Source organism: Enoplosus armatus, chromosome 24 (genome assembly GCF_043641665.1).
Source record: "Enoplosus armatus isolate fEnoArm2 chromosome 24, fEnoArm2.hap1, whole genome shotgun sequence".
Classification (NCBI taxonomy): domain Eukaryota; kingdom Metazoa; phylum Chordata; class Actinopteri; order Centrarchiformes; family Enoplosidae; genus Enoplosus; species Enoplosus armatus.
Genome location: NC_092203.1, coordinates 6,846,068 through 6,862,766, shown reverse-complemented (window position 1 = coordinate 6,862,766; position 16,699 = coordinate 6,846,068). Strand labels below are relative to the sequence as shown.

Genomic DNA, 16,699 nt, shown 5'->3' with positions numbered 1-16,699 from the left:
AAAGAAACTGTTTGCCGTTAGATCAAAAGATCTGACTGACATGAGGTCGAAAAAATATACAATCATGTAAAATGGGATGTGATGTCATGTGATGGCAGCAGACTCTTTCAAGTTGGTAAAGAAGGCATCTCTTTGGTCCAGCTGAAGGTGGACAGAGTGAAGGCAGTGGCAGAGAGGAAGACGAGGGACAAACACCAATGCTAACATACACCAATCCCAACATAGATGAACTGATGATGAACCGAGCTCATTCAGCCACCAGCTCATCACATCTAAATACACTTCAGGAGTTCATTTATGCCATCAGACTCTACAGAAGCAGGCGTGTATGATACTGTGTCACATGATGGTGTGACCTGACACATGACATGACATGATGCATTTAATCATATTGGATTCATATTTAGACATCCTACATCTTTTTACATTCTGTATGGTTTTATTGTAACTTTATATCATTTCTGCAATCAATGCTTATTTTAATTTCATTAGTAGCCGTCTTTGGGTATTTACCTGAAGAAGTGGTTGGTCAAAACATTGCTAATAAAATTAAAAAGTGCTGTGTGAGCACATATTTCCCACTGTACAAGCATAGTGCCTTGGACAAAGTTTGACCATTAACATTAGCTATATACCAATGAGCTTTAAGTCAAAATATTATTATTTTATAATCTAAAAAGTTGTATATATCAGTGGAACAGCAGAGATATGCCGTGTATTAAGCATGCCGTTACAGCAACAGCATAAACCAGACAGGAATCATCATAAAGCCGGTGGAAACAAGAGGCCGTGATTTGTGTCTTAACTTGTAAGTGCTGCATACAAGTACACAGCTTCATTCCACAATATTGTTCGTATACAACAAGGTGAACAATATTTTAAGAAAAATCCTTTTTCTATGTTTTACCAGCTTTAAACAGGGTCAGAGAATCACAATGCATGTCCATCGTCCCGGTACAAAAACAGCAGAACATAATCTACTAACAGGCCATGTGATTATATGTGTGTGTGTGTGTGTGTGTGTGTGTGTGCGTAAAGCCTTACCTCTCTGCTCATAGAAACCACTCTCTGTGTGTGTTGGGCCTCAGTGCAGAGCTGGGAATCCTCCATTCTCTGTCTGTACATCTCAAACTCTGCTAAAGCCTGACAGCAACAAAACATGACAACAGCAGCATTACATTATCTAACAAGACATTATAGCAACTGCAACACATTACACAAATGTACAACTGCTATTTAATACATGCAAAATTATTACATGCAGCTCAATTCAGATTTAACAAATTAAATTCATGAAAGGCTGCTGCAGAAAAATGACACAACATGTCAAGAAGATAATGTCTCTATAATTTCTGCATCTGTGAAGCTCTACTAACATTTCCACTCTAAGCAAACAGAATGAAAACACACTAAACACAAGCAAACTACATGAAGCCCTCGTGGTACCCAGCAGCAGTGAATGACCTGTCTCTTCATGTGTTCGTGGAGTTCGACAGATTCTTCCAGACTGGCCAGCCGCCGCCTCAGGTCCGCGTCGTCCGCCATCTTACTCTTGTACTGCATGATCTTGTCTCTGGTTTCTGTCACAATATGTTGGACCTGAGCAGGAGAAATAAAAACTTCTTGAAAGCTGCAGAGACAATTTAACACCATAGTCACAGTTTGGTCTCATGAATGACTTCTGAGATGATGCATACAGCCAGTTTGACAATATAATGTGACAGTTCCCTTACAACATGTAGAGGATTTCCAAAATCCACACACAGTAGGTGGAAATAAATGCCACAAGTAAGAAATGTAGAAATAAATAAAACTAGCAGCCAACACAACACAACACTGCTTGTTTCTTGGCAGGGGAGAAAAGTCCCACTTTGAAAATGTAACACTTGAAAGAAACACAAATTAAATTAACAACTTAGTACACAGTACATTAAAGCTTCTCTCTGAAAGCAATGCAAATGAAATCAACAACATTTAAAACCAGTATCAGCTTCAGCCTCGTCCTTGAATAAACTCTGCCTGTCATTGGAGATCACGGTTTTTGATCTGAAGCCAGACTTATTCTACTCCTGTGAAACCAGGCCAGAAAATCTACTGTATAATGAATTAAAAGAAGAAAGTGAATAAGCGAATTACCCATAATGCTGAACTATTCCTTTAATGTGCAGAAGCTCACAAGTTTGTGTGTTCTTTTTTGTTGCAGCAGCAGCCTGGTGGTGGTTGAACAATCTATTCAAGGTAACAAGCAGTGATATGACATGCATAATCACTCAAATTGTAGGCTGCAGTTGGAGCACAAACATACCCGTGACAAGTTAAAGGAAAAAGCTGAATATATGATTGGCGAAACATAATGAGATGCAGATGCTTCTATAAAGGGCACAAGGAGTATGAAAATGATGTGAATCATATGCTGTCACCGGATCTGTGTCAGGCAGCGCTCTCCACCACCATCATCAAAACACCTAAAGAGGGAATATCTTTTGGATCATCGCTCCAGTTAAGGATCCAAAAACCTGGAGGATCTATACCAAGGAGCTTGTTCTGTGCTGTTGTGGTGGAAAAGCACCTTACTAGATAATTAGATAACAGATGCTGGTAAGACATTAATTAATCTTAACCTTAATGGCATTACTGCCTTAATTTAAATGAACAATCTATAATGAAAGTGAGCTGACAAGCAGCATGAATAAACTGGGTTTGTGGGATTTTGGAGAGGTGCCTTCGCCCACAATTTGACAAAAACATGGGTGCACCCTCCACAGTGCAGCATTGACCTGCTCCCTACAGATGGGCGGCAGACAGCTAAAATACGGTCTGTCTTGACACCAAAATTGCGGTGTGACACAGGATTGCCTGCTGCCCCTCTCCTCCCACTGCAGCACACCACCAGCCACGAAAATACTGAAGAGGAGAGGAAGCATCCTCACTCAGGAGTCAAGTGCCCTTATTCATATGCTACTGTGCCCTATATAATTATAGGTGTTCAGTGCTCCGTTGTGTCCATACCTCGTCCTCGTGGGCGTCTTTCAGAGACTCAATTTCTTCCTCGTGTTCGTCGTTCTTGGTGTTGAGCGCATAAATTACCTGGAGACAGGAAGAGAATTAGACAACAGGATGAGGATGGGATAGGAAGCTCTTATTAACTGTTTCAATATCAGATCAATAGCTCGACAGTGAAGAGTAAAGCTCAGTGCTGCATTCAGGGCAACAAAATCAATATTAATAACTTCTGGAAAGGAGAGAAATAGGTTTTGCATTCTGATTAAAGACAGCATTATCCACAGACAGAATGGTGTATTTACAGCAGTTAATGTAAAAGGCGTCCACCTCCTTTTCCTGAAGTGATTAGTGTCTAAACAAATTTTCTTTCTTTCACCAGCGGGTGAAAACCAAGAAAAGCTGCGCTTCTTGTGAAAAGCCTGACTTAGGTAAATCTAACCTAACCATCACACACAACAAGTCAAGATGAGGACGGGAAGATAAAGGTCTGAGGAAGACCTTCACCTAAGCACAGCTCTTGACAAAGGAGACAAGTGTGTGAATGTTAAACACAACAATGACCTCGAATCCCATACAGTCCTCAAATATGGTCACCTGAAAGTCCAATCCACAAACAAGCCTAAGTGAATAACATCACTCATGCTTGCACTCTCTCCCAAAAATATAAGTAGGTTTTATATGTGCTGGTGATAAACGATATGCAGGAGCTTTAAAAACGCTTAAGCTTCAGCAAATTAAAGCCCCCAGTGAGCAGCTAACATTCATGGTCAGCTGAATTAAAGCCCCGCTGGCATCAGAACTAAAAGCTGCACATTTTGTTCCAGTTACAGGTGAGGTGACATGTTAACATACAAACATACAGTATGTAATTGACATATACATGGTAATTATCCTCCATAAGGCATAGCTGTAACCTTCTGACATTTAAACACCACTTGGATCAACATCCAAGTCATAATCACAGCAGGGAATTTTCTATTTAACTGAAATCTCCACTGTACTTGATTTGGCAGGAAAGACTAAAACCACTCGCCAATTAACTTTAGGGATCCTCAAAGTACACTTACGTCTGTTTGGCCAGCTAAGTACACCACCTGCCTTAATCTCATAACGTGCATGTGTGTCATTAGTGTTTCTGACATGTCAAGTCATGGTTTTCGTTCATTCATGGTGTTGCACTCAGTTGTCCACACAAAAACAGAGAGCTTAAGAGAGAAGATGAAACCTCCGCACACATGGCCAAGTGGGAGTGAATGTCAGATTTGTCTGTTTTGGAAAGCTAAACAAAATGTTACAGCCACCCCAATTCTGTTGTTGAAAGAGAGTGCCAGCTGCTATCGATGACAAGCACGTTGAAGCATACTGAGGCCTTAAAGCTCACAAACCTAGTCTTTAAAATCACACTAAATTTGTTTCATGCACCTTTAAATAAAACTTGATCAGAGGTCAAAATACTAAAGACCGTTTGTTGCACATTCACAGTCTGAATACAGCAAAATCAATGAATTAATCCCGTTTACAATCAACTATTGAATGGATTGCCATACATTCCCCAGCGAATAATTCCTCTAGTGCCACTATGAGGTTGAATATCTGTAGTTTCCAGAGAAAAGCTTCGACAACAACTGGATTGGACTGCGTGGTTTTAAATGAATTGCCGTGTTGATTGCAATGAAGGAATATGACACTCATCCTATCAAGTGTGATACCTGTAATTTGAAGATACTGACGATCATTACTGGGATATTTTTATTTACCAGTAGATTGCTGGTGTTACCTCGACAGTATGGCAGTGAAAGAAGTCAGTGTAAAGTGCATGTTGGCCTCCTGTTCTCCTCGAGTGTGAGGCTTTGATTTCCAGCAGTAAGTCAGCGATGGAAATGTTCCTTCAATTATACATGATTATTTTAATGACGCTGGTGTGCCTGCTGCTTTCATCTCTCTCTCCTCTGCCTTTGCTTTCATCCTTTTATCTCTCCCCCTTTTTGTTTTTTATCTTCTCTCCTTTCTCTTTGTCTCTCCATCTCCGAGGAATAAGGATACCTCGCATTACTATTTGTGTCGAACACAAAAGCTTGCTTTCCATAAGTAGTCATTCACAGTGCAATTGTTCTCAGTGTCTTAAAATGATCCTGTTGCAAAATATATTCAGCAGTAACCAGTGATGAAAACTTGTTTGCTGATTAAATAATGTTGTAGGCTTACTTCTAACATGTTTTTGGATGTTTTGAATTGTCTCTAAAACATCTGTATGTCATGACACTCAAAGATATGTGTTGTTTCTAACTGCTGCTCAGTTTCAGCTTGTTTTTCAAAACATGTATTATTTGCAATAATTTTTCTATTGTATAAATGGCTATAAACGGTTAAACTTTAACTGAGGGTCTGTTTGCTTCCCTTTAGAAATGCACACAGTAACATTACCACAACGACAAGTTCATAACAGTTTAGGATTAAGCTGCAGAGGTTTTCAAACGAATTTGAGCAAATTAGGTGAGTTATAATTTACTGTATTCAAGTTTTTCTTTTTTTTTAATTGACAGCCCTCCTTAACACTTTACTTCTAAGTTAAAATGATGCTGTATATTGGAGTCCTAGTTCCAGTTCTAGTGTCTACATCTGATGACAGATATGATACTATTTGATTGATTATATTGTCTATTTATTATACAATTGATTAACTTGAAAGCCCTGAAGGTCAGCTGATTCTGATGGGAACTCTGGTGGATAAATACCCTTTCAGAGGAAGAAGTCCTCAAAACACACAATTATTTATAAGAACTGTCAGCTTTGAAAGTCCCATTCAGTCACAACTCCTGGGCTTACACCTGATTTCAAGGTGTAAAAAAAGAAAAGATGCTGTGAAATGCGTTGCTTCCAGTGCACTGGAGCTGGATCTGTTTTAACAGACTTTACTGGCATCTGTCAACCAGACAGATGCAACCTGACAAGCCATGACAAGCTGACGCTAATGCTCTCAGTAGCAGAGAACTAACAGCATACCTGCATCATGAATATGGCAGTTATCTTAAATAGTCCACCACATACTGTAGGTGAATGCATTATCAATATACAGCATACAGATGTTTTTAAACATATACTGACAGGTTAATTTGCAAAAACATATATCTCCGTTTGTTTTATTTCCTAAATCATGGGGTTTTTTTTGTGCAGTATCAAACAGCCAATATGGCCATTATGACCATTTGGTTTCCAACCAACCATCTGAGCACCTCCCACACAGATGAAAGGGAAGCAGAGCATGCACGCGTCCATCCTTAGATATGACAACTTTTACAATAAAAGAAAAACACAGAGAGTGACAGCAAGCCTAGCTTCTTCCTCTCTTCTCTGCTGGGGGTTTCACAGGAAGGTTTTCAGGCCTGAGGCTCCAATAAAATCAAGCCAGAAGGCAACACAACAGCCTGCAGCTATTACAGTTACTGTCAGTCAATCAGAGTCGGAAAAACAGCTGACATTCATTTTTTTGTATTTTTTCCATCATGAATCTCCTTTGTGTATCACAGTCCTTGTTGCTACTGGCCTCTCGATGGCGGGAGGGTGAAAACTACAATGTGCTTCCTCTGAAACGTATGATTTCCCCCGAGCTGCTTCTTATCATACGAGCTAAAGGACTTTCACCAGGAGAGTCGACGCACAGAAACTGTCCTCACCAGAAGAAATACAGTATTGATCATTTGTCAAAACACCCTATGTTTACATTTACCTGACAAGCGACCGCTTATGAGTGTGTGTAAAACTACTGTTCCCTCTAAGTATAAAGGCAAAAGTAGCATGATGTTGTTATAGCATGGCTGTTGACTCTGGTTAACAATGCCAATGATCTTTACCTGTCAGGACTTAAAATTGTCAGACCAGACCTTAATCATAAAAGTGGCCAGTCTGAAAATGCTATTATGAATTGTTTTCCTGTCAATATTGTACAAATGTCATTTTGGAAGACACTTACAAACAACCTATTTTGTCGTTTAGGTATGAGGACTGTGCAATGATCAAAGCTGTGAAGCATCCATAGTTTACACTTTAACTGACGCCTCACTTCTGTTTTCTTCTCTTAAAAGTTCAACCATTAATGGTCTGTTCAAATATGCTGCTGCAATATGTAGGATTCAATCTGGGAAATCAAAAACTGCTTGTGGGCATCATTTTTCATGTTGTTTGTCTTCTTATGCAAAGTTATAACGTGAGTTTTTTTTCAAGCTGTACTTTGAAAGTGCTTTGTTTTAATTTACTCTTTTCAGGTGGACAAGGATGATCCCGAGCTGAAGAGATGCAGGGCTTGCATGCAGCTATACAATCATATGTATTAAAAAACGGGTAGGGGTATCAAGAATGACGTTTATTCTTTAAAATCATGATGATTCGCTTGCCTAGAATATTAAAAAAAGATAACAAGGATTACGTTTTTTACTGCATCATTTTGTTCCTGTCAGAAAGAAAGAAAAATTAGACCCGTATGGCACACTCAAACATCCCCGAAGAATCTCATTAAAAAGTATCATTAGAGCCAATCCAGCTTGAGTTCTTCCCAACCAGTGTAGCATTGATCAAGTCTACATGTGTGATCAATCAAGCTGCACTGTATCTACCATTACAGAGGTGGACAAATGACTGGCCAATTGCAAAGTCTCATCAAAAGGCCAATTATCAACTGGAATTACAGTCCTTTTATCATCAATATACAGCTGCTCTGCGCAGAATGAACGAGGAATGATGGTAAAAATGACAATAGGTCACCCCAGGAGGGACGTTTCTGAGGCTAAAGGACATTTTGTACAGTCAATCACATTGATTAAACTACAGAATAAAGATCTCTAATGTCTGGAGTAGAACAACTGCAGCATTTGGCTCCGACAAAACCTAGTACTCTGCTCTCATCCTTTTCAGAGGATTACCATCATATTCAATAATTAAAGGATTAATGAACGTCTTTTTCTCGGAGGTGCTGCAGTCTTAACAGGATCCCTGGACATTTGAGCTTTTAGTCCTCTGTTTTCCTTCAACAGACGAGCAATGAAGTGGCAACACAGTCTCTGTTACCAATTAGCTGAAGAACACAGTGCGTTTACTTTGTCCTCCCAGTCGTGGTGTAAAGGCATTTTGCATCTGCTCCTTCATTCGTTTTTGTGCTGCTCCGATGCTCCAAGGACACTCAGCGCGCACACTTTCCTCCCTGAGCATCGCTACGCCACATCATAACCTCAGTCACAAACACAGCAGGCAAGAACAAGGGCACGCTCAGTCTCTCTGATAGAGAAAATACAAACAGTGTTTTCTGTGATATTCAGAAAAGAACAAGGTATAAAGCAAACATCTTTTGATCCAGTTAGCTGGACCTAGTTTCTCGAACCATCTCCTTATTGACTGCATTAGATTAAATAATCTTTATGCCCTTTCACGTAAACAACAAAGACTGCAGGCCTCAACCTAGGTTCTTATTTTGGGAGACCTGTGTGAGAAAACTCTCACTCTGCAGGTCACGTAATGTTTCGGCTGTGTTGGGTGATTCTTCACTGACAGTACAAGTAGAGAAGCTAGCAAGGCTGCCAAAAAGTAGCCTACTGACACCTTCAGCTGTCTCCGTCTGTCATGTGACCCTCACCTTGAAGGTTGTTGCGTCCCCTCAAGAGTCTCCAGTGTGAACTTGTATCCCAGCATACATTTCACATCAACCAGTGGAGATGGCAGAGGACATGAGCCAAACTGTTATAATTTCCGTACCACAAATGTTAGTGTGTCCCATAATTTAAGCAAGAAGTTAATAATTTAAATTTAAAACATATGGTCAATGTTACCAAATAATGTCTTCCTGAAAATCTGCTCAAACATTTTTGAGATGTGAAGACCCGCTAGCTTCGCAAGAGCAGTCAATGTGAGACAGAAATAAACTATATGATCTTTTAAGTGACCTTTTGAATGTATTCAGTATTTGAACCACAGCCATGCATTTACACTGCAAGCTGCAGCTCAGCTTTGGGTTTCAGCACTTTCTTGTCTTCCATCTGATGCTTAAACCAACAATAGTGTAAAATAGCTGAGAAGCTGATAAAAACTCAATGCAGTAAAGGTGTCTGAAATGCAGAAATGAAGAATCGTTGCGTCTATCCTTGGAGATGGCGGTAGCTCTGAAATCAGAAGTTTTCCTCTGAGTTTTAATATTTTTTTCATGCTTTTCATGCATTCAAAATGATGTAATGGTATGAAAGGCAAAATCCAGGATGTCTTTGCAGCGACAGACCACTACACTGATTACATGTAATCAGAGTCTCGATCAGAACACTGTAACAATAACCATGTCTGATCTGATCCTGGACCATACACTCATGTTCCTCATCGGGTCTCTTTGTTGCTTGCAGGCAGGAGAGAAATAAAAGCTTTGAAAGTGAGCTTGCCTTGCTAAGCAAAATCATGTCAGTCATTCCCTTAAAATCATACTCTATGGGGTGTGGTTCAGACACTAGAAGACAGACAGTTGCTCTGTTGGCAGTTTGGGTTAAACCACTTCAATCCAGTTACATGTAAAGCTGAAACGATTAGTTGAGTAATCAACAGAAAATTATCATTTAAGTACTTTTCAAGCAAAAATACCAAATGCTCTCTGGTTTAAGCTTCTCAGAGGTGAAGATTTGTTGCTTCTCACATGATAGTAAACTGGACATCTTTGGGATGTGGACTGTTCTGATAAAAGGTTTTAGGAAATTGTGGACCAAATGATTAATCAATTAATTGACCTGATGCTGGCTGCTATTGTTTGTCTGCAATGGCAAATGAAGCCATGTGACGGAGAATGTATCCACATCAATATCTTGTCTTGAATAAGAACTCAAGTCAAAATGTTTGATGTGCTTAAATAGGAGAATGACTTCAGTTTCATTTATCTCTTTGCTGATGTTAACAAGTTAATGCAGGATGTCCTTCTGTGTGCTTCCAAAACAAGGAAGATTATGACATGTTGTATAACTAGAAAATGTCCTACTTTCTACCAGCTGCATGACCATTACTGACGGAAACAGCCCAGTACCTGCAGTAGTATCTGCAAAGTTGGAAGAAGTGCTCACACACTTAACTGTAAACATATAGTTAAAGCAACAATACTGAAAGGGGAATGAATGAAATACACAACTTCAGAGAACATGGATTCAGAGAACACGAGAATTATCACGCCCAAGTAGAATAACACATGAAACACATGAATAGCAAAGCAGTGACGTCTGATTCCACATTGAGCATCACCAGTAAACAGGTAGCAGTAGTCTGCAGATACTCGCAAAGACATGTGGATACACAACACGGTGAAGTGCTCTCAGCTTTTAAGGAAACAACAGCAGAAATACACTGAGCTAACTTTCCAGACCTGGGATTTCTATGACTTCTTCAGCCAGGGATATAAACTTGACCACCACGGCACCTATCGGCTATATCCGATCCTACTAACAATCTTTTGTTAATCGATTAATCTGCAAATTATTTACATGTAACAGTTCCAAAACCAAAGATATTCAGTTTGCGAAGATATAAAAGAGAAACACCTTACGTTAGAGAAGCTTGTACCAGAGAATTTTACCATTTCTTCACTATTCTTGCATGAAAATGGCAAAAAAGTTTAGTAGATTATCAAAATGGTTTCAAATTATTTTTCTGTTGTTCTACTAACTCATTAATCAACTAATTGCTTCAGCTCAGGATCCTAATGACAACCTGTGGAAATCCATGTAAACATACTAACTCCACGCAGAAAAGTCCCACATTCTTGGACTGCCTTCAAAGTATTAAATCTATTGTTTGTGGACCTTAATTCCACCGCCATTGTCTTGCCAATCTCTCCACCACAGCACTGCAAATAATCTTAATCAACCACTGAAACCGCTGCTTTATAATCCTGGATATCCACATTTTGTGTGTATTTGTACAGCTTATCCAACTGTACACAGTGTCTAATTCTGTGCTGGGATAGTATCACCATGCCTGTTATGTAAAATCTTCTGTCCTTTTCTCCCTGCTTTTGTCTCCCCTTGTGCAGCATGATTGTACAAACTGCTTGATATACATTTTATCCACCCTTAAGACAAAAGCCTATAGATGCTGTAAATGTAGCTGCCACCTTAAATTTTCTACTACAGAACGACATAGTATCCTGTATCCTACACTGGTATCAGGTGGACTACAAAGAAGCAGCTCTGCCAAACCCCTGCATCCCTCCAAGATTACATAACTTCCCTAAGCCCTTTGGTGGCAATGGCAGCCCTGTGATGGCAGAAAAACATGCACAGGTTAAACAGTGGTGTGGCAGAGGGTACATTTACAGCAACACATTCCTCTAGGCATCTGGAGGGCTCTTAGCTATCAGTGTAATCATGAAATGCAGTCTGGTCACAGTTTTTACAGGCAGAGTACAGTATACTATCCGCCTGCACAGAGTAGAGAGATCACATGAAGATTGAAAATGTACATACCCAAAACTACTGATAAATAACTAACTCTACCTATTAAGGTAAGTAGTATTTAATGGTGACCTATGAACCCTACAAGGATGCAGAGAAGTGTAATATTATCAAACCTGCTTCAAAATAACAACACAACTAACATTAGCATAAAACATCCTGACCTGCACCAAACTCCATGTACAAAAACACCATAAAATACCACAACATCCTTCCTCATCAGCATGTTTACAAATGACATCCCACACCAGCACCACCACAATCCTCCACAGCACTACTCCATCTACATCCCAAACCTGCTCTGAATGACTTGACCACTACATCCTACATCATTCATTCCCGCCGACAGACCTTGGTGAGTTGTGCTATCTTCTTGCTCATCTTCAAATGCAGGTCTTGACTGTATTCCAGCGTCAAACTCCCGTCGTAAAACATGCTGGACGTTGGTGAGGGGGTATATTTGGTGTTGCTAGTCGAGATGTTATACGGAGGCTGCCAGCCTGTCCCCGTCGCCATTTTCGCGGGGAATAAAACTAAACACGACGCTTTAAATTTAAATAAAATGGAGCAGGGGCTGCTACTCGTTAAATCCTCCCATTGTTGTGTTTGTGGTTAATCTTCGGTTTCAGTGAGGGAGAAAGACGGGGAGCGGGGACAGCGGGGCGCGAGACCGTCCCGTTGCACGCATCCGCAACGGGCGCGAGCGCTCGAAATGATGAGAGAGCGGAGACGCGCGCCAGATGCTCCGCGTGTCATGTTTTCAGCCCGTAGACGCAGCACACTCACGCGCTGCATGGCGATACCTTCAAGGCTGTCGGAAATATGGAAGTTTGGACTTATAAACGGATAAATAGTTGAATTAATGTTGAGAGCTATTGTGACAAAAATTAAGCCTTTTATTATTGCAAGCACGCTGTATTATTTCCAACATGTTTTACTCGGTTTAGGATGGGTATTTGTATTGCTTTTAATTGTTTTATTTTATTTGCTTCATTGCAGTCCTGAAATGTTATAATCCTGGTTCAACCATGTAATGTACTTTTTTTTAAATGCTGTTTAAGTAAGGTTTATCATTTAATTCTATTATTATTATTGTTATAAAAAGATGAGAAGGTTTTAACTGGACAATATTTTGAGATAATACAGCTGTAATTTACCCTATTTTGCATGTTTCTCCTCCCTCAAAGCTTCTTTGACTAATAAATAAGGTCATAATATTGTCAGGTTGCTCATCTTACAGTTACCACACACTTTTAGGCTTGTTACACCTTAAAATGAAGCCATGTACATGTGTGGCCCCTTGTCACAGGTCATGGGCTCAGTGTGGACATCAGCTGTGAGCAGCTCAACCAAGAGTGATTTGCCTTTTTCTGACTGTCTCATTTAAGGTGAAAGTGTACAGTATTACACAAGAAGCTAAAATGAGAGAAAAGTCGGTCCAAAAAAACAAAATGCTGTGTAAAATAAATCATTTTTTTCTTTCTCATCCCGTTCTGATTTATTACTTACACAGTGTCTGTAGTCAATTAATTGTTCTCCGTGTTCCCTTCTTTTCTCTTTTATTCAACCAAGTAATGAAATTGAAACTTACAGAAAATGAATGAACAACTATAAACTTATGGGGAAATGCTGTTGGTCTACACTCAGACTTCATTGCATTACATCACTGTGGAGATGCTGAAGCTGTGACTGATCCTGCACTGACATCTGCTGATGACATTTATGAACTGCACAAGAATTATTAAAGGATCATCTAATCTACTAGCGGTGTCAGGCATGTTCATAGATTTGGGTTTATGAGGCCATTTGAGACCAATCTCTGAGATTGATTTTGTTTGTGGTCCTCACAGCATTGAAATTTGAATATCTACCACGTATCTTGAAACAGTATCGGGGACACTGGACAGACACTGGACAGTCCCTGATACTGTGGATAATCCACAAACCTCACTGTGAGCAGTGTTCTTTGGAACTACTACTACTACTAAATGAAAGGTTTCAGTGCTTTAAGATGGCTATCTCATGAACCAGTGTACATGAGCATGAAAGATAAGGCCAAAATATCTTCACTCCATTTGTGAAACATGACAGTCTACAGCCATGCTAACAGCTCTGCGTGGCTGTTTTTAGGCACATCAGTGCTTGGAGATAGTTGTTAGCATGCTAACGTGCTAACAATGACATGTTAATATGGTTAGCAGATATAATGCTCATGTTCAGCGTGTTAGTTTAGTGTGTTAGCATGCCAATGTTAAACGTATTTGGCTGTAAACCAAATAATGGGACAAACTCTTAACCAAAGTTATTAGGATTTATCCTCAGGGGACGTTCAATATCAATCTTCATTGTGAACCATCCAATATTTGTTGAGATATTCAGTCCTAATGTCACATCACTAGTGTTGCTAAAAACTTGAGTCTCGTGGCTGATATTATGCTTTTAACAGTAGAAACTCCAGTTAGATGTCAGAGAAGACAAAGCGGTGACTTGAGGGAGGTAAAAACAGTTAGAAGTGATTTGATATCACTTTGTGCCAAATTTGGATCTAGACATCCACTTAAAATGCAGCACTGATGTCTCTGCAACCTTATCTTTAAATAAAGCAAACGTGTTGAGTGCCTCGATTAAACATGGTTTTTGACAGAATGCTTAGTTTTTGACTTTAGGCGGCAAATACTTGAGGAATCCTAAACTAAAACCATGTTAGTATTTGACGTATTATTGACACCTCAGGGGAATCAGGTCCTTCAGCATATTAATGAATATTTCAACTTGAGAGCAGGGCAATAAAAGTATACTTTCAAGTCAAGACAAAAGCAAGATATATCATGTTAAGTGGGTGGATGGATTGGTGTGAAAGCATCAGAGCCGTAGCTCGTTACTGTAGCTTGGACAAAAAGATCCACAGCTTTCAGTGGAAAACAGGACCTGATCTCCACAGTGGTCTTTGCTGAGCAGATGGAGAAAATGGCATCTGCCATAAAACTAATGTGCTCCTTGAAAATCCAGTAATAATACAAAATACTATTTATGACACGAGGAGTGTTGATTTGACTGGAGGTGTCGCTGCTGGAGGGAGCAAACATGTCGCAGAAAAACCAAGACCTATTTCCAAATCCAGACAATTCCCCTCCACTTTCAGTCCTGAAATATCATGATATCATACTGTAATGCAGCACTGTACTGCATTATATTTATATTATTCAGCAAAACAACTAAATTCATGTGTTTCTTCGAAGTTGGATGTGAAACATTTTGATAGAAAACTACTAGAGGACCCAATATAAATATTTATCACTTGTTATTCAGTGGAAAGTAATTATAGCTTAATGGCCTGACATCAGTGCTGCTAGCCATGAAGAATATTTCTAATTGACCTTTATAAATATGTATGTATTAAAATATGGTCTTTCAGGGGAAAAAAAAGCATTCTAATAATTGACATTTTAATTATTTTAATTATTTTATTAATTTAATACTTTAGATGTCGCTTCACTTGAGCTCCACGTCCTGTAGAGGGCACTATGACCTTACTAATACTGCTCATGGCTGTACTTCAGTCTTAGTGAGCAGGACAATGTGGTCATGGTTTGTTCTTCGAACATCACGACCAAATTGCAAGAATCCATTTTCATTAGAACTGGCTACAAGTCATTTTCCCCCCTGTTACTGCTCCATCATCATCGCCACCATCACCACCACCCCAGTCCACCTTCCTCCTCCTTACATGCCCTCATTTTATTGACACCGTTCTGCTGCAACGGTTTTGCGAGGAGCTCACCACTTCCCGGGCGGTGGCACTGGCAGGTGTGGACAGCTTAACTTAGCTTAGTTTTATCAGCAGACACTAGCTCTGGGCTTTTGGTCCTTCCTACATTGAGCCTGCTTTGCTTGCTGTTACACAAGCTTGAATTCATTGTTGACTCAACTGCTTTGTTTTCTTACTCACTAACTAATCAATAAACAATAAACTACTAAAACTGTGATTTTGGTGACAATGATGATTAAGCTCATGTAAACCAGACTTCTGTAACAAAAATCTCTTATTAAACTGGAATCATCAGCTGTGGAATAAATACACATAAAGAAGTAAAGTAAGTACAGCAGTATTACCAGCAACTTTACTTACTTTTGGGTAGTTTAATCTACAACAATGCATCATATTTTACAAACCTGTTATGTTATGTCTTTTGTCAAGTCTTAATCTGCAAAGTGACAATTAACTACAGGTGTAATATTCATGAAGTGGAGGACAAAGCACAATGATTTGAAATGACTGAATTGAAAGAAACATGGACAAAGTCACGCCGCAAAACACATGACCTATAACAAACAGCACAGTTGGGGCATCATATTAAAACACAATGTTAAAAGGCCTAAGTTCATACGTTCAGTGAAAACCAATAAAACTGACACGAGCCAAAATAGATAAAACACCAACGGGGTGTTAAAGCTAATCCATCAATTAGTATTGGTTTTGGTTGATTGCATGGTCTTTATTAAAGTCTATACATCCATCCATTATCTACTTGCCTTCCCAGCTCACATTGATCAAGAGGCGGGTTACACCCTGGATACAGGGCTGATACATCCAGACAACCTGGCACTCACAATCACACCAACAGGAAATGAAGAGCTGTTATTTAACCAAACCTGCATGTCTTTGGACTGTTGGAGGAAACTGGAAACGCACACAGACACAGGGAGGACGTGCAAACTCTACTCAGATTCCTCAAAGAGAGCTGGTTCCATCTTTTTGTAATTTTGTAAGTAACACCCCAAATAAAGACAATACAACACTTTCATTTACCCGCTTGAAGTAGGCATTCATCAGAACATGAAAGGATGAGAGGTGAAGAGAGACTGATGATTTCAAAGAGATAGAGAGAGGCTGGTGCGCTGGCAGAGGAAACAGGGAAAACAGGAAAGAGCGAGTGGAAAGAGAAAGAGAGAAACAAGTGTTTGTGTAGGAGAGGAAGAGAGAAAGAGAGAGGGAAGGGGAGGAGGAGAGGATTGCATCGCAGTGGGCTACACCCGTGCGTAAATGTGACCATCCTCGCTGAGGTCCCTCCATCCCTCCATCCCTCCGTCCTCTCCCCTCCAGCCTCCAGCGGCTCCTCTCTCCTCCTCTCAGCCGGGGATCACCTGCTCGGTGGTCGGTGGTCAGTTTTGGACCGTGGAGTCCCGCGTGTCTCGGCTCGGCGCCCTCCTCCAGGGTTTAGGAGGAGCGCCGG

The 16,699-nt window shown here is 40.0% G+C and overlaps 1 protein-coding gene across 1 annotated transcript in view; it reads right to left on the bottom strand.

Annotated features, from left to right (window-relative positions):
* The window catches only part of fam184aa (family with sequence similarity 184 member Aa), a 39,814-nt gene extending 27,833 nt beyond the window's left edge, over nt 1-11,981 (bottom strand). The window contains exons 1-4 of the mRNA XM_070930702.1: nt 11,817-11,981; nt 3,010-3,087; nt 1,465-1,599; nt 1,045-1,143 (exon numbers count right to left, since the gene is read on the bottom strand). Coding sequence (XP_070786803.1) covers nt 1,045-1,143; nt 1,465-1,599; nt 3,010-3,087; nt 11,817-11,981 — 477 coding nt within the window. The remainder of the gene's footprint in view (nt 1-1,044; nt 1,144-1,464; nt 1,600-3,009; nt 3,088-11,816) is intronic.
* Between the last annotated feature and the right edge of the window lie 4,718 nt (nt 11,982-16,699).